Here is a 17325-nt window from a genome sequence, read left to right as displayed (position 1 = left end):
TCGTCAGGGGCTTCCCTCAGGATTGGCTTCCATCTTGTCCGTGCGGCTCTCCCCAGCGTGGGCTCCCCACACGCCCGTCCCCAGGTCCAGGAAGGGCTGCGAGCCCTGCAGGATGAACGGGAGCAGGTGTTCCAGGCCTGGGAGCGGAAGGAAGAGAAGCTGCAGGCCAGACACCGGGAGCAGCTCTTCTTCAGAAAGTGTGGCCACCTGGGCCAGATCCTCACAGCCCAGGAGGCAGGTGCCCCTCACCTCACAGCACACATCCCCGTGCTCCGTCTTCTCCCTTTCTCCTCTCCCCCCTACTTGCTTCTTTGCTTCCTGGGACTCCAGCTTTTTCCCTGATGGGAGGCCCAGAGGCTGGGCTCTGCCTCAGCACACGTGGCTGCAAATGGGGGTGGGGAGGCCCAGCGGTCTAGACAGTCCCTGATGGCCTCTTTGACTTCTCCATGGGCTGATCCAGGTCTCCCTGAAAACTGGTGCCCTGGGGAGCTCAGTGGAAGAGGTAAAGCAGTTGATCCGCAAACACAAGACTTTCCAGAAAGTTCTGACTGCCCAAGATGAGAAGGTAAGAGGCTCAGAACTGGGCATGGTCAGAAAGGGAAGAGGGCGGAGTCTAGGAACTTTGGAGAGCTCTAAAGGGGGTTGTGGAGTGCTCGGTGTGTGCCCACAGGTAATGCTGATGTACGGGGACAGCCTGTGGGCATAGGGGTACCTGGTTGGGGCTGACTGAGCAGAGTTGGATGTGTGGCCCAAGAAGAGGGCCACACTGCGGGGATACCAGAGCCACTTGGCTCCACACGACATGGTCACGGGGGAGCTGTGGGTTTGGTTCTGGCTTGCTGGGAGGACCAGCCAGCCCTGGGCCATGCCGGGCTGAGGGAAGGGCTTCCCTGTGGGCCAGCCCCTGCTCCAGCCTCCCAGCGTGAGAGGCAGTAGACTGCGCCCCCCACCCTACCCCCCAGGAGGCAGCTCTCTGTGAGCAGGCGAAGGCGCTTGGGGGCCCCCAGGTGCAGGACCGGCTCCGCATGGTGCTAGAGCAACGGGCTCGAGTGAGGGACCTGGCAGAGAGCCGGGGACAAGCCTTGCACACCTGTCTGCTGATGACTGGCTTCACCAGGGCCGTGACCCAGGTCAGAGGGCCACCCCCCACCCCATGCCTTCCGCTTGGGCCACATTTTATAGTACACAGATGACCTTCACCTTCACAGGCTCCTTTCAGGCCTCACCACACCCTTGTGATGAGGACACTGAAGTCTGGAAGGTTCAATGGCTTTCCCAGAAGCCTTGCTGGGACCCAGAACATTTGATTCAAAGACACTGTGACAGAGACCCTGCTGCTTCTTGAGCCCGCGAGGGCTAGGCCAGAGAGAAGCAGGGAGGCAGAGGGAGGGAGCCAAGTATCTAGGACCTGGGAGCTGGCCAGCCCCCCCCCCACAGGCCCTGCCCAGCCCTTCCCTGTGGCTGGGGGCCGGCGGGACCTGGTGCGTGTGGTCTTGGGCTAGAAGCACTGGATTACATCTACCCAGCACTGCCTCGCCCAGCCCTGGGGGCCAGCAGTCCACCACCTGGGCACAGCCAAGAGTGAGTGTGTGGGACATCTCTGTGGCCTGAAGCAGCACCGGCATCATGGGATTCATGTCCGCACCCCCACCAGGCCCAGGACTGGATCGAGGAGCGAGTCCAGCAGCTGAAAGAGCCAGTCCCTCCTGGGGACCTGAAAGATAAGCTGAGGCTCCAGTGGAAACACCAGGCCTTCGAGGCAGAGGTCCAGGCCCATGAGGAGGTCATAACCTCTGTCACCAAGGTAGCAGCCAGGCCCTCAGCCCCAGTCCTATCCCAACACGTGGGCTCTCTGGTGGCCAAGGGGAAAGTTCTCAGACAGGGGGAGGGGCGACAGGCAAGATCTCCTGGTGTCCTGTCTCCCAGGACGGCGAGGCTCTCCTGGCACAGAGCCACCCTCAGGCAGGAGAGGTCTCCCAGAGGCTGCAGGTGCTGTGGGAACACTGGCGGAAGCTGAGGCAGGCGGTGGCGCTCCGGGGCCAGGACCTGGAGGACAGATGGAACTTTCTGGAGTTTCTGCGGAGAGCTGACCTTGCAGAGGCCTGGATCCAGGAGATGGTGAGACCCAGCTGGGCAGGGGCCAAGCGGGGGTGGGGTTGCCGGGCTGAGAGATGGGGGCAAGGACGGGCCTGCAGCTCCCCAGGTGGGAGCCCCAGCGGGAAGTTCCCAAAGCCACCCCCTGTCCCAACACTGCTGCAGGGGCTGGGTGCCCTGGTGCTGGGGCTCAGAGCGCTGCCCCCAGACCCTCACCCCTCAGCCTCCACAGGAGGCGATGGTGAACCTGGGTGACCTGGGCCAGGACCTTGAGCACTGTCTGCAGCTCCGCCGGCGGCTCCGCAAGCTCCCAGGAGTCTGGGCCCAGGTAAGGGGGCCGTGCTGGGGGAGAGGCCAGGCAGCGTGTCCCCATGGGGGACATAAATGCTCAGAATAGCCCCCCAGCATGGGGGAGGGGCGGGCTCCGGCCGCAGCTCCGTGCTTGCTCCCTGCGCCGGCTTCAGCAGGCGCCCTCGTCTCACCAAGTTTCTCCATCTTTAAAATGGGGCTAACAGCTGCTCGTAGGTAAGGGAGCAAGGACGTGTGGTGGCTACACGAATCTGTGCACGTGCTCTCCCGCAGAGAACTGTACCCCACACAGACGCCCACGTGCAGAGCAGAGTATGTCTGTGCCGTCGAGTTCATAGTTACACGTCCATTTCCTGGTTTCCATTGTGTGCCCCAGTTATGTAAGATGTTACCTTCAGGGGGAGCTGGGGGAAGGGTACGTGGGGCTTCTCCATACTACTTTTGCAGTTTCCTGTGCATCTGTAATTCTTTCAAATTTTAAAAGAATGCACACCTGCCTGGATGGAGCAGGTAATCCAGCCGTAAGCTGCAGCCGCCCGTAGCCCTCGTTCAGCTTCTTGGCTTCTCACCACACCCCCTCATGCACCCCCAAGATCTCTTTCTCCTCTGTGCAGTAGACAAAAGAAATGGGACAAAGGTAGTCCCAGTTAGGTGTTAGAGTCCAAACACGCTCCCCTCCTCCGTCCAGTGTAAGTATGTACGGTCTCGAAAAGCCTGCAGTGCTCGCCCCGAGCCCCCCTTTGCTGACAGTGGAATTCCCAGCCTCGGTGGCAGGTGCTGTGGTAGAACGAGCACCAGAGAGACTCACCGAGCAGGGCTCAGACCCCGGCTCTGCCACGCGTAAGCCACGGTAGCCTCTGACTCTGCTCTGGCGTCTGTAGGAGAGAAAGCCCCTTCCCTGCCCAGCTCTACGAGACCCTTCCTAGGGGAAGCACTTGGGAAATTTTAACAAGCTCTACGAATACTGGGGGCCGGGCCCCTGCACTCCGTCCTACTGCCAGGGACCCTGCCCCATGGACCCGTAAGCCCCTCTCACCAAGCAGCCCCAGCCCGGGGACTCGCAGGGGGCGGACCCTCCAACACCAGGGGACCCCAGCTCCCCATTTCATTCCACTACTTGCTTTGCTCATCAGTTCTTATTCTCGATTCTTATTCTTGCTTTCGTATCAATTGCTTTCCGGAGCAATTTAACTGTAAAGCTTCTTTACTCATGGCCTGCCCGGCCTGACCCAGAGCTGGTTTCCTAGCCTTAAAGATGGCGCTGCAGCTGCAGGCCGCTGGTGCGCCCCGCTCACCCCACCCAGCCTGGGGCGCAGCTGCCCCCACTCCCCCGACACGCTGCTCCCTACCCTCTCGCGGGCCCAGGCAGACCCTCCACGCGCTGACGGCTCAGGGTGGGTGTTGCCGGTGCCCTCACCCTTCACCCCTGCAGGACAGAGTGGAGGACACCCGCATCAGGAGCGTCAATGACTTGTCCATGAAGCTCGAGAACCTGGACCCCGAGCAAGTCAAGACCATCCACCAGCGGCGACAGCAGCTGGGCAGCAGGCCAGTCCCAGAGCGGGAGGCAGTGGGACTGGGAGAGGGGGCTGGGGTCCACCTCCGACTCAGCCTTACACCCTTCTTGCCAGATGGAAGAGTTTCCATGGCAACCTACTCCGGTACCAGCAGCAGCTGGAAGGGGCCCTGGAGACACACACGTTGTCCCAAGAGCTGGATGACCTCACCGAGCGGATTGGGGAGAAGGTAAGCAGCGAAAGACCGTAGCAGCCAGGGGGGTGCGCTCACCCAGAGCCTCCCATGTGTCTCGCCCCCGGCCCCCCTCTCCTCTTCAGCTGGGGTACCGGAGGCTGCTAAGGGTCCTTCAGGGCTGGGGAGATGGGTCTGCCAGGTGTTCTCGGGTTATCAACTCTGGGCCCCAGAAGCCCCCATTACAGTCTTGGAGGCTGGCCCACCAGGCTTCTAGAAACACTGGGGGTCAAGAGGCCAGAACACTGTTTCCCCGTGCACTCTTCCCTCTGCTGTCCCTGAGCAAGCCCACAGGAGCTTTGCCCCGGAGCATGTCAGCAACCACAGGAAAACATGGGCTAAACACCGGCAGAGGGCACAGTGAGGAAGTTGTCTGCCCCCCAAGAAGTCCGTGCGACCCAGATGGTGCCCGTGCTGGGCATGCAAGGGGCTCTTGCCTCACTGCTCTTACTCCTGCTCCCTGCCCCAGCCAGCCAGGCCTGGCTGGCTGTCTGTGCTCAGTTCCCCCCAAAGGAACGAGAGACCAATGAGACACGGTGTTGTGGGGGCACCACCCCGAGATGACTGGGTCGGAAGAAACCATCCCCTGGTCTCCCCTGGGAATCGCCTCCTTCACAGAAGGAAGGGGCCTGTGGTCAGCGGAGGGCACGGGGAAGGGAATCAGGTGGGGTACTTAGTTCTCACACAGAAACCCCATGGCCGGTGACCCCTCGGCAGGGAGCAGGCAGCCGGGGTGAGGGCGAAGCCAGTAACGCTGCCTTCCTTCCCAGGCCGCCCTGCTCCAGGCCCCGGACTATGGGAAAGATCTAGAGAGCGTGCAGAGGCTGATCCAGAAACACCAGGAGTTGGAGCAGGAAATGGGCCTCCTCCAGGCCCAGGTGGAGGTGTGCAGCTGGGTGTGGAGGTGGGCCCAGGCCCGGGGCGCCTCCTCTGTGGGACACTGGGGGGCATACAGAGGGCAGGGGCCTTCAAGACCTTGGGAGCCCGCAGACTCCATTCAGCGGTACACCCACGCAGGCGGCTGGGGGCCTCCTGCAGCCAGGGCTCCCCGAGTACCACCTACCTCCCCGCCCCGACCCTGAGCCCGGGTTTCCCCACAGCTCCTAGAGCGGGCGGTGGGCCGTGCCTGCCAGAGAAGCCCTGGGACAGCCCGCAGCCTCAGCCACAAGCAGCGGGAGGTGATGGCCAGCTGGCGGCAGCTCTGCGGCGGGGCCCAGAAGCGGTAGGAAGCCCTGCCCTTCTTTCCCCTGCTGCCCTCACAGACTTAGTCCCTGTGGCCTCTCCGTCTCTCCGCTTCCCCTTGACCCTGGTCTCCCCTGAGAGCCTTTCTCCGTCTCTCCGTCCTTCAAATAACCATTGGTATTGTCCCCCTATGAATTCCCAGCCCACGGTCCCTTCTCGGGCTCAGGGGATTCGGGGATGGAGAGCACTGGTGGGTGTGGGGAGGACAGGGGCTCGGAGGCCCCAGGGCCAGCTGATGAACGCTGTGGGCAGGAGGGAGGCACTGGAGGCCTCGCAGCGAGCACAGAACCTGCAGGCCACGCTGCGGCACTGGTCGGCCTGGGCCTGGGGGCTGCGGGCAGAGATGGAGGACCGGAGCGCCCCGCGCAGCCCCGCAGAGGCCCAGCGCAGGCTGGAGGAGCACCAGGAGCTCAAGGTGAGGGCCGGGACCCTGGGAGCTCGCCTGTCTCTGCCCTGTTCCGACTTTCTCTTGGGCCCTTTCTCCCTCACCTGCCTCTGCCTCGCTGCTCTTGCATCCCGCCCACTCCGCGGCGTTCCTGCGCCCTTCGCCCCTCGCATGCACGGAGGGAGCCCCAGCCTCGGGGATCTGAGGCCAGTCTTGTGACAGGCCGAGCTGGACTCGAGGATAGACAGCATCGACCTGGCCCGAAGCACCGGGCAGCGGCTGCTTGCAGCCGGGCACCCACAGACCCCCGACCTGCGCCAGGCCCTGGCTGGCTTAGACCAGGAGCTGAACAGCCTGGAAGGGGCGTGGCAGGAGCACGAGCACCGGCTGCAGCAGGCCTTGGAGCTCCAGGTAGGCCGCCTCCATCCTGCCCGCACCTAACCCCGCCGTCCCCTGGTCAAAGCCAAGCCCAGAGAGGCCACTGTTCCAGGGGTTTCCCCAGCGCCCCGCTCGCCCGCAGCAAGCCTTGCCCACTGTGCACTCGTTCTTTTGAGCCAGGGTCTTGCCCCTGGTTTCTCCTTGGGCAGCCACAGGTCACCCCCTGCAGCAACGGCACCCTCTGCTTAATTCCTTTTGCCTTTTCCTTTCTCGACAGCTGCTTCTGCGTTCTGTGGAGCAGATGGAAAGTTGGCTCTGCACCCAGGAGGCCTGCCCCGCCAGCGAGGGTCTGGGGGTAGGTGCCGACAGGGGGTTTACCAGTGCTGCCCGAGCTCCCCACGCCCCGGGCCCCCCCCCCCACCACCACATCCATCACTGAAGTCTTCACCCATGCACGTCTGCCGTTCTTGTGCGCCTGGGGCTCGGCCCCACAGGGAATGTCCTGGGAGCTTGGGGGGTGAGCTGCACCCTTTGACCCATTCTTGCCTCCTCCCCACAACTTCTCACCTCTGCCCTCCTCACGTCCCTCTGCCGAGGTTTGCTCTCCCAGCCACTGTCCCAACCCCTGTGGCAGGCGAGCCTGACTCAGGGCAGACCTCAGAAAAATGGCAGGCTGGCTTGTCCCGCGCTGACACAGTCTTACTGGAGTGCAGAAGAGGGGGGGTTCCTGTTACGTGAAAAAGCTCCACCTGCCCTGGAAATTCTGGCACTGACCCTTATCCCCAGTACCTTCCCTGGTTAAGGGTCACTGTCCTAAAGCCAAATGCAGCCTTGAGAAATGAGAGGCACGTGTTTGGGCAGAGCACTCGTCATGTGGGTGAGTGTTGGGTGGCAGGCCGTCGGGGGGCAGGCGGATAGCTTGGGATGGGAAGGGCAGCCCATGGACAGCAGCGGCTTCCCTGCTCCTGCCAGGACTCTCTGGCCGCTGTGGAGACCCTTCTGCAGAAGCACAAGGTCCTGGAGCAGGGCCTGGAGGCTCAGGCCAAAAAGATCAGCGCGCTGGCGGCCGCGGCCCGCAGCCTGCACGAGGGTGGGCACCCTGAGGCCCAGGGTGCCCTGGGTCGGTGCCAGGCCATGCTCCTGAGGTACGTCCGGCTCTGGGCTGTGGGCGGGAGGGCCAAGCTCACCAGCCTTTTCCAGGGGCTGAGGTCGATGCCAAGGCCCCGGCTCTCCTGCCCGGCCCAGCGTGTGGCAACCCAGGGGAGATAAAAGGGAGTTTTCCCAAGAAGCGGGTGCAGGGAAACTGAATGAGGGGCGGCCTCATGCAAGGGCCGTGCCGGGCCACAGTGGCCAAGTGTCCTGGCCACCAGGGCCATGATGTTCTGAGTTCCTGTGCTGCCCCCTCATGGTGGGACTAAGGCAAATGCCTCGCAGAGTCTCGGGTCCCCGAGGAGGGGGTAACAATCCCAGCCTCGGGGTATTGGTGGATTGAGAAGGGACCCTTGATGTCTTGGCATGGCGCCTGCCACTCGGGCAGGTTGGCACATTTCTCACGCTCGTTTAAATGAACTGGCACAGCTTACAAAACACCAGGCTCTGCCTTTTCTCCTCCTAAAAGCCCGTCTGGTTCAGCTACCTCATCCAGCTTCTCAGCCTTTTAGATCAAGGCAGATTTGGCAAAAAGCTGGATCTCAGACTGGTGGGGGTCTCTGTCTTTCCCAGAGAGCCCCCTGGGGTCCACGGTGCTTGTCAGTCCTCGTGCGGGCACTCTGGCAGGGGTAGGACTGGGCCGTTCGCTCCTACTCCTTGCACATTGGGACCCCCACCTGGCTACCAGGAGGTCTTTGATTGACAGATGACAAATGTTGGTTTGCTGGTTGACTGCTGGTCAGCACCCTCCTCTTGTGACCCCCAGTCACTTTTGATGGTTTCTGGCAGGCCTGGCTGCCCCCAGAACAGTGCCATCCTGACCCCTCCCTTTGGGCTTCTGGCATCCTCTTGGGGGGAGGAGGGGTGTTCCCATTCCATCAAGCCTCACTGCTTCTCCACCCCGCCCACACCCTTTGGTAGCCCCAGCAGTGGGGGACAAGAGTTTCCCCTAACACCGCTGTGGAGACTATACGGATGTGGGCAGTGTTAGACTTTTGTTCCTATTTATTTTTTAGATCACAGGTCTAATTTCTATTTTTGGGCATGCGGCAATGTATCTGATACATTGGTGCAGGGTACGCCCATATATAAGTCAGACACACACACACACACACACACACACACACACACACACACGAATACGTATATATTTGGGTGGGCGCGTGCTCAGAGTTCTCCCTAACAGCAGTGCATGATCCAAACAGTGGTTTGGACGCTGTACTTGGTTTGCTAGGGTGGCCACGACAAAATCCCACAGACTGACGGCCTCCACGCCAGAAACCAAGGTTTGGGTGCTGGAGGCCGGAAGTCCTCAATCAAGACACAGGCAGGGTTGGTTTGTCCTGAGGCCCCTCCCCTTGGCTTGCAGACGGCCATCCTCCTCCCTCTTTACCTGGTCATCCCTGTGTGTGTGTGTGACACCCGACACAGTGGGTTAGGGGGCGCCCTGATGAGCTCATTTTAACGTAATTCTTTAAAACCCTATCTTCAAATGCAGTCACATTGTGAGGTACTGGAGATGAGTTCAACCTAAGAATGTGGGGGGACACAATTCAGCCCAACAGGCACTAGTGAAGAGGGGGAGTAGAAGGTCTCTCCATTTCAAAGGGAACCCCCGACGCCTGGCGTACTGGTCCAGAGAAGGGCTGTGGCCACGGGAAGGGTACGCACACGGCCCTGGAGTGGCTCCAGGGAGGGGGCCTCAGGGCCCATGAGACGCTCCTTCTGGCAGGAAAGAGGCCCTGGTAGAGCGAGCCGGGACCCGTCGCCGCCAGCTAGAAGACTTCCAGCAGCTGCGGACTTTCCTGCAGGATTCCTTCGAGGTTCCCCTTGGGTTGCGGTGTGGGTCGTGGTTGTGGGGAAGGAGCCGCTCCGGGGAGAGCCCACCCTCTTGGGGCAGCCCAGAGGTTTGGGGGAAGGGGAGAGCCCGAGGCAGCCGAGCGTGGTCCTCCGCGTATGTCCAGGTGGCCACATGGCTGAGGGAGAAGAACTCGGTGGCCCTGGAAGAGGACTGGAGGGACCCCGCTCTGCTGCGGGCCCAGTTGTGGAAGCAGCACAGTCTCCAGGCCAAGCTAGACGCAACTGTCCACCACCAACAAAGGCTGCAGATGGTGAGGCCCTGGGAGCCTTGGGACAGGCCTGCAGGCCAGAGCATGGGGAGACCCCGCAGAACCCTGGCAAGGGCTCTGAACCAGAGTCACGGATGGCGGACGTTCATCGAGTACTTTCTGTAGACAGGCACCATGCTGAGCACCCAAGGGTAGTGAGAAACAGTAGCTTTCCTGGGGCACCCACTCCAAAAATAGTGCCTTTTCAAGAATCTTAAAGATAACATTTTGATGAGAGTCTTTATAAAGCCGTCTTGGAAAGACATTAGGGGATGGAGAAGGCCACAGCAGGCAGTCCTGCGGGTAAAGGCGCCAAAGTGTACCATCTTTTAAATTTACCCTCTCCCGCCCGATAGGGCAGGTCCTGACCCCAGGCTGGCTCCCTCTAATTTAAAGTGTCCCGCTAAAAATGTTTAACGTTTTATTTCATTTGAATGAAATAACTGTTGTTATCTATGTTGTATGGATAAGGAAAATGAGCTCAGAGAGGCTCACGAGTTTGCCCAAGGCCCCACAGCTAGCATGCAGGCTGGTGGGTGGAGCCAGCAGGCCTAAGTCCCTGTGGGGTGCCCCCTCTGGCTGTAGGAGGGGCAGAGGCTGCTGCAGGAGGGCCACCCGGCCTCAGAGACCATCCGGGAGCGGCTGGGGGAGCTGGGAGAGCTCTGGGACGAGCTGCAGGCCAACAGCCAGAGGAAGGCAGCCACACTGCGAGACGCTTGCAAGGTGGGTTCTGTGCGCCATGGAGCAGCTGGAGGGGCCACCAGGCCTCTCCCCCTTGTGCCACCTCACCTTCTGCCCCAGGCCCTGCATCTCCGGCGGAGTGTGGAGGAACTAGAGAGCTGGCTGAAGGCTCTGGAGGTCAAGCTGAGAGCCCCTGTGGGGGACCAGGACCAGCCTGGGCTGGACGAGCTTCTGGGGGCACAGGGAGAGCTGGAGGCAGCCGTGGCCGGGCAGGCCAGGCAGGCACAGTGGCTGCTGGGCCAGGCCCGGGTCCTCACAGGGGAAGGCCGCTGCCTCGCCCAGGACGTGGAAGACCAGGCCCGGCAGCTGCTTCCAAGGTAGAGCTTCCATGTGCTCGCCCCCTTCCCCCTGCCCTCCAGTGGGTCTCCTCGGGGCTGCCCCCTACCCACACGGTGAGGGGCACGGCGTGGGGGGGCTCTGGTTCACCATCTGGCCCCAGCACTGCCGGCCACGGTCCCTGCCTGCCCTGTCCCCACCCCCACTGCCGCAGGTTTGAGAGCCTGCGGGAGCCCCTGCAGGAGCGCAGAGCAGCCCTGCAGGCCCGGAGCCACCTCCTGGAGTTCTTCAGGGATGTTGAGGAAGAGATGGCCTGGGTGCAGGAGAAGCTGCCTCTGGCCACCAGCCAGGACTGCGGGCAGAGCCTGAGCGCCGTGCGACACCTGCAGGAGAAGCACCAGGTGTGGGCCCCCCACCCCGCAACTCAGATGAAGCACAAGGCTCGGTCAGCCAGTGGTGCTGGGAGCTCTGTGCCTCGGGGGGGCTTCGGGGGCTCCCTGGGTTCTTTGTTGGCCATAAAGACAGGGAAGTCCTCGGGGGCAAATCCGTGGGACTGTAAGGCTTCTGCCACGACTCTGGGGTCCCCTGAGGAGAGTCTGCCACCGCCTCCACAGAACCTGGAGTGCGAGATGAGCAGCCGCGAGGCTCTGACCCAGGCTGTGGTGGCCGCGGGACGCCAGCTGGCGCAGGCCGGGCACCTGGCGGCCGGCGGGGTGGCCGCGCGGGTGCAGCAGCTGGAGAGCGCCGTGGGCTGCCTGCGGGCGGAGGCCACGCGGAGGCGGCTGCAGCTGCAGCAGGCCCGGGAGGCCCAGCAGTTCCTGACCGAGGTGAGGCGCTGGCGCGGGGCCGGGGGGCGGGGTGCAGGGCGTGCCGAAACCCGGTGAATGTGGGGCTCCCGGCTCTCCGTGTGTCTTCTGCCCCCGAGCTCTTCCTTCTGCAAGTTACCCAGAGCACGGGCCCCTCCCTCGCTTCGGTGTTATTTTGTTTTGCCGTTTCTTCTGAACCGGTGGTTCTCAGTCATTGCGTTCCATCAGAAGGACCTGGAACCTTTAAGAAATGCGGATACTCACGTTCCATTCCAGAGCAAATCAGAATCTTTAGCGCTGAGGGCCAGGCACAGGGGGCGTCAAAGCTCCGGGCCGGCAGGGTGCCGCCCTCCAGACCTCGAGGCCGTGCACTCCAGGCTGGGAGCCCTAGAGGCCGTCACCCAGGGAAGCCTCTCCTCTCTGCCACCGCAGCTCCTGGAGGCAGAATCCTGGCTGGAAGAACGGGGCTGTGCCCTGGACATCGAGGACGAGGGCCAGAGTGCCGAGGCCACCCGCACCTTTCTGCGGCGGCTGGAGGCCACCAGGAGAGACCTAGAGGCGTTCCGCACGCGAATTGAGAGGCTGCAGCAGACAGCAGCCGTCCTCGAGAGCAGGCAGAACCCAGAAAGGTCTGTGGGAGCCAGGCCCACGCAGGGAGGCGCGGGGAGGGCTCTCCTGCAGAGGCGCACGAGGCCATCCCGGCCTAGAGGAGGAGGGCTTCAGCGGGGTTGCCCTTCTTGCCACAGCGCCAGGGTGCTGGCCCGGCTGCGGGCGGTGAGGGAGGCGCATTCAGGGCTGCTGCAGAGGGCGGAAGGCAGGGGGCAAGGCTTGCGGGAACAGCTGAAGTTGCACCAGTTGGAACGGGAGGCCCTGCTCCTCGAAACCTGGCTGGCCAGCAAGGTGGCCACTGCTGAGTCCCAGGACCACGGGCAGGACCTGGAGGCCGTGGAGGTGAGTCTCCCCTGAGCGAACCTGGGGCAGAGTGGACTGAGGCTGAGCCAGGACAAGGGGAAGTGTGGCTTTGGGCGGGGAGGCGAGGGCGTGAGCTGAAGGGAAGCATGTGGGCTCGGGGCAGATCCCTCTGGTGCTAGAGTCAGAGCCGAGGGACATCAGCTCCTGCCTTGTCCAGTACCGATGAGGGGACTGTCAGATACTGCCCGGCCCTCTGCGAGCTGCAAGAGCGGCTGGACACCACCCCAGAGTGACCCTCCCCGGCGCTCTGTCCTCGCAGATGCTGGAAGAGAAGTTTGATGCTTTCAGAACGGAAGTTCAGAGCCTGGGACAGGCCAAGGTGCAGGCGCTGAGGGAGCTGGCAGGCTCCCTGGAACGGACAGCACCCAGGTGCGCTCCCCAGATTCAAGCCCAGAGGAGTCGCATCGAGGCCGCTTGGGGGAGGCTGGACAGGGCAATAAAAGCCCGCACCCAGGTAAGTGCACCCAGGCCAGGCCAGGCGCAGCCAAGGGGCAGGAACATTTACGCCTTCTGCCTGAGTCAGGGACAAGCGGACCCACCAGGGGGAAGCCTGCAAGTGTGTGTGGGTGTATGTATGTGTGTGTGCGTGCACGTGTGTGCACGGAGGGAGGTGGCTGCCTCTGATTCCCAGTACTAAGCAGTTGGGGAGTCTTGAAACCTTGCACCCCCACTCCACCCCAGCTCTCTCCACCAGTTTGCTTTCCTGCTGGTACAGTTCACACCTCCAGGGAGAGACAGAAAGCAGGTCTGTCCAGCTTCCCAACCCTTGAAGCCTCCCCTAAATACAGGCCTCAGGTTTGCAGATAACACACCATGTCGATCTCTCCTCAACCACAGGCACTTAACTGGCTCCTTCGCTGCGCCCCCTCACTCCTCGAACCTCCCTGTGCGGCGGATGGGCTCCGTGTTGCTCTCTGTCCTGGGTTCTCGGCCGTAGCTGCTGGTTTCTATAAAAGCAGCCTGGACAGCCTCCTGGGCTGACTCTCCCCTCCTAACTGGTCCTCCCAGAAACCAAGCTCCTCCCTCATGTGGACCCATCCCTTGCTGCCTCAGAGCCTGCATTTCTGCCTTTCTTGTGATCTGTACACCAAAGCCCCTATCCTCACAGAACGCCCCCGCCAAGGCCCTACCCCTTATCAGTAACATCACACATAGAGCACCTGCCACATCTAGGACATTCTCTGTACCTGGTGGTCATGAACGAGTCACTGAGCCCCCTGGTCCTCGTTATGTAAAAGGAGACGGCCCACGAGGCCCTGTCTCCAGAGAGCAAGGACCCTAGGAATGAGCTCAACCCAGAGCAGCCCCTCCTCTCTCTCCCAGAGCCTGGCCACAGCCCGGGAGGTGCGAGGCTTTGAGCAGGCAGCAGCCGAGCTCCAGGGCTGGATGCAGGAGAAGGCCGCCCTGGTGGTGAGAGACATCTGTGACCACAGCCCGTCGTCAGTGCAGACCTTGCAGCAACAGCACAGGCGCCTGGAGGTGAGGGCCCACGCCCGCGGTCTCCCTGCAGCTGGGGGGTCGGGCCCCCCAGAGGGGAGACAGGAAGGCCCTCCCAGCCGGGGAGTGCCGCCCAGGCTACAGAACAGAGTGGAGTTGGCTTGGGAAATTCTGGGAAACAGGACCCCCCAGAGAAGACCGGATGCTCCCCGAATGAGGGGCATGCAGCAGGTCGCCTGGGGAGAGGCCTGACCGGGAATTCTGGTGGCAGAGGGACCTGGCAGCTGTGGAGAAGGAGGTGGCCCGGGTGCGCACGGAGGCCTGCCGACTGGGCCGGCTACACCCTGTGGCTCGGGAGGGCCTGTGCGAGCAGCTGGCCAAGGTGGAGGAGGCCTGGGCCGCCCTGGAAGTGAAGGCCCAGGAGCGGGGCCGGCAGCTGGAGCAGGCTGCCCAGGGCCATGCCTTCCTCGGCCGCTGTCGGGAACTGCTGTAGGTGGCATCCCGCCCTGATGTTGGCTCCGCTTGGCCCTGTGGGGTGGGGTCACCCAGCTCCTCGGGGAGCCGGCCTCCCCTTCCCCGGGCACGCCGCATGCCCTGCCTCCTGAGGCTGCTCTCCCAGCCCTGACGGCAGCTTCGTCTCCCCACCCCCACCCCCAACCAGAGCGTGGGCTCAGGAGACGCGGGCTCTGGCTTCTTCCGAGGAGCTGGCCGCAGACGTGGTGGGGGCCGAGCGGCTCCTGGCGCAGCATGCAGAGCTGGGGCGAGAAATCGAGGAGCGTTGCCTTCGCGCCCGGGAGCTGCAGCAGGAAGGGCAGCAGCTGGCTGACAGCGGCCACTTCATGTCCCCGGAGGTACGAGCCCAACGGGGATGGAGCCCAACTTCCCAAGGCCTCGGAACCCCTAGCTGAAACAGAAACCCTCAGGAGAAGGCAGGCAGGAAGCAGAGAGAGAGGCAGGGAAGGGGAGGGTCTGGGCCTTGCCCGGACCCCTCTGCTGGGCACCCCAGCCCTGCCCTGCCTCAGTGCTTCTGCTCGAGTGTCTGACCCTCTGCACCCCCTCCTACCAGGTGACAGGGTGTCTGCAGGAGCTAGAAGGGCAGCTGCGGGCACTCACCGAGGCCTGCACCCTCCGCCAGGAGTGCTGCGAGGGGAACTGGGGCCTGCAGAAGCTGCGGCAGCAGCTGGACCGGGCCGAGGCCTGGCTGGCCTCCCGGGAGGGTCTACTGCTGGACCCCAACTGTGGGGTGAGCCCAGGCCCTGCCTGGCAGCTGCATCCACTGGCAGCTGTGGCCAAGGGTCTGCTGTTCCTCTGCTCCCTGACGCGCTAAACGGGGTTGTGGACTGCGAGGGGAAGCTCTCAGCACCCCTAAGAGCTGGGCCTCACCCTGGCTTGGCTTGGCTCTCCCCAGGACAGTGTGTCCGACGTGGAGTGGCTGCTCTGCAGACACCAGGACTTAGAGAGGTTGCTGGCAGCCCAGGAAGAGAAGTTTGCCCAACTGCAGCGGAAGGCAGGGGTGAGCGGAGGCTGGGCGAGGGTTCACCAAGCAGCTAGAGGCCTGGGGGCTGGGGGTGGGAGCAGCCTGAGAACTGAGCCTACATCTGAGCCCCTGGGAAAACCCTGTTCTTTGCCTGGCCAGCTGCAGGGCCTCGTCACCCCCTCATCCAGGTAGGCTGGAGCCCCACCGTGGACTAGGATGACAGGGGAGTCTCTTAGCAAGCTGAAGCAGAGACAGATGAAGAGCCACGAGGAGACAGGGATTCTCTCTAGGGTGAAGGGATTCCGGAAGGAGAGGCTGGGGCATGGAGCCCTGACCTGGCTCACATTACTCCCCTCACTCCCCTCTCCAAGGTGGAGCAGAATTTGCCACAGCAGGGGCCAGGGCTGAAATCTGGGAGTGCTGGCCACAGGCTCACCCCCCCTCCAGCAGAGGCCCTTTGGAAGCAGGTGGCTGGGAGTACAGCTGGCTGAGATAAGGGACCTGCAGCCAGGTGTCCCCGTCGGGCCGCACATACCCTCCGCCACTACTGTCTCCCTGGGGCGTGCAGCCAGGCAGCAGGAGCCCAGTGGGGCTGGGGCCTCGGGGGGGTAAAGCCCAGACCCTGGAGCCAGCGCTGAGGCCTGCCAGGGGCCGGAGGGGGGTGGCACTGGGCATAGGAGCCGAGAGTCCTCAGGAATGAAGTGGTCAAGAGGCGTAGATTCCTGCCCCACCTTTCAGAGGGGGCCTGTCCTCTGTTGCTGGATGTTTCCTGGGCCCCATCTTGCCCTTTCAGGATGCAAAGGGTGCCCCCACCACGGAGGGATTCTTGGAGCTCCAGCAGCAGCTCCTGCCCACAGGGAGCCGGGTAAGTAGGAGGGTCCTTCTCCAGTCAGCCCCCCTCCATAGAGGCGCTTGGGCTCAGAGGGGCACCAGGGCCCGGCATCCTGACGTTATGGTGGATAACACTCAAGACAGTTTCATTCTTTTTTATTATTTAAGTAATCTCTACACCCAGCATGGGGCTCAAACTCACAACCCCGAGATGGAGAGTCACACACTACTGAGCCCGCCGGGCGCCCCAGGACAGCTTCATTCTTAAGCTATCTCACAGCTGCGGCCCCCACCCAGGTGGGGCCCTCTTCCTCCTCTTCCTGGTTTCCCGGCACATCATTCCCTGGCTCTCTCTTCCCCATGGACTCCTTGGGCCCGTCCAGGACTTGGCCTGGGAGCCCCCGGAGACACACAGGTCATCACAAGGCCGGGCTGCAGCCTCCCCTCCACGCCCAGCTGGTGCAGCCTCCCTGCCTTCTCTCTGCAGCCCTGCTCCAGCCCCTGGGATGGCTGCCACGGGACCTTGGGAGGCAGCTCCCTGAGCCTCTTCCGGGACAAGAGGACAGCAGCAGAGGTACTGGGCAGTGCGATATGGGGGGGCAGAGGACAGGCCCACGGGGAAGAACGGACATGGCCATGGTGAGCCCTCTCCTCTCTTCTCAGAATATGGCCCCAGTGGCCACCCTTGACGTCAGAAGAGCCCAGTGTGAGAGCCCGGGGCACCAGCATGGCAGGAAACACGCTTTCTCCTTAAGGTGAGGGCCAGGTAGGGAGAGAGACAACGGGCCCAGGACATACCGACCCAACAGGCACGGCCTCCCAAGAGCAGCTAAGGGGCTGGAGGCAGGGGTCCCCCATAGGGGAGGCGACGTTTTGACCCATGGCTCTCTGGGTGGCAGGCTGAGCGGCGCGGTGGAGACCGTGCGCGCAGCCCCAGCGGAGGGGCGGGCTGAGAGCCGGCATCCAGCCCTGAGCAGCACAGCCGGTAAGCCCCGGGGGAACCTGGGGAGGGACTTGGGTTCCTGATCCCTGGGCCCCCAGCTGCCGTTTCACGCCTCCTCATCTACCTCTCGAGCCTCAGAGGTAAGTGGGACTTGGCGTCTTCTGCGAGAATGTAAGGTCCAGAAAGGGTAAACCACTTGCCGAAGATCACAGAGCTAATTAGTACCAGAGGGAGGGCCGGGCCTGCCCCTGGCCGCCGCCGAGCCTTGTTCCACACCCTTTGCCTCTCTGGCTCGCCTAAGTGCTCCTAGGCTTTGTTCTGTGACCCTGGGACCTTCTCTAACCTTCCAGTCCTCAAAAAGCTCCGAATGCACTGTCCTTGGGGTAGCTGGTGGACAGTGGCCAAACCCAGTTCTATCAGGGATGCCT

At 62.8% G+C, this 17325-nt stretch overlaps 1 protein-coding gene across 1 annotated transcript in view; it reads left to right on the top strand.

Moving 5' to 3' along the window:
- SPTBN5 (spectrin beta, non-erythrocytic 5) overlaps positions 1 to 17325 on the top strand; it is a 46735-nt gene that overhangs the window by 27365 nt on the left and 2045 nt on the right. The window contains exons 33-64 of the mRNA XM_040620490.1: positions 85 to 234; positions 461 to 565; positions 963 to 1130; positions 1655 to 1804; positions 1927 to 2118; positions 2327 to 2422; positions 3836 to 3951; positions 4035 to 4149; positions 4923 to 5036; positions 5253 to 5374; positions 5647 to 5809; positions 6002 to 6190; positions 6435 to 6512; positions 7130 to 7302; positions 9039 to 9129; positions 9271 to 9417; positions 10000 to 10137; positions 10216 to 10472; positions 10646 to 10832; positions 11046 to 11258; positions 11670 to 11866; positions 11984 to 12188; positions 12469 to 12663; positions 13533 to 13688; positions 13918 to 14135; positions 14308 to 14497; positions 14713 to 14889; positions 15055 to 15159; positions 15917 to 15988; positions 16442 to 16528; positions 16618 to 16709; positions 16854 to 16939. Of these exons, the coding sequence (XP_040476424.1) occupies positions 85 to 234; positions 461 to 565; positions 963 to 1130; positions 1655 to 1804; positions 1927 to 2118; positions 2327 to 2422; positions 3836 to 3951; positions 4035 to 4149; positions 4923 to 5036; positions 5253 to 5374; positions 5647 to 5809; positions 6002 to 6190; positions 6435 to 6512; positions 7130 to 7302; positions 9039 to 9129; positions 9271 to 9417; positions 10000 to 10137; positions 10216 to 10472; positions 10646 to 10832; positions 11046 to 11258; positions 11670 to 11866; positions 11984 to 12188; positions 12469 to 12663; positions 13533 to 13688; positions 13918 to 14135; positions 14308 to 14497; positions 14713 to 14889; positions 15055 to 15159; positions 15917 to 15988; positions 16442 to 16528; positions 16618 to 16709; positions 16854 to 16939 (4744 nt within the window). The remainder of the gene's footprint in view (positions 1 to 84; positions 235 to 460; positions 566 to 962; positions 1131 to 1654; positions 1805 to 1926; positions 2119 to 2326; positions 2423 to 3835; positions 3952 to 4034; positions 4150 to 4922; positions 5037 to 5252; positions 5375 to 5646; positions 5810 to 6001; positions 6191 to 6434; positions 6513 to 7129; positions 7303 to 9038; positions 9130 to 9270; positions 9418 to 9999; positions 10138 to 10215; positions 10473 to 10645; positions 10833 to 11045; positions 11259 to 11669; positions 11867 to 11983; positions 12189 to 12468; positions 12664 to 13532; positions 13689 to 13917; positions 14136 to 14307; positions 14498 to 14712; positions 14890 to 15054; positions 15160 to 15916; positions 15989 to 16441; positions 16529 to 16617; positions 16710 to 16853; positions 16940 to 17325) is intronic.

The sequence above is a fragment of the Ursus maritimus genome, unplaced genomic scaffold, assembly GCF_017311325.1.
Source record: "Ursus maritimus isolate PB19 unplaced genomic scaffold, ASM1731132v1 scaffold_35, whole genome shotgun sequence".
NCBI lineage: Eukaryota > Metazoa > Chordata > Mammalia > Carnivora > Ursidae > Ursus > Ursus maritimus.
This window is presented reverse-complemented; position numbering and strand designations above follow the sequence as displayed.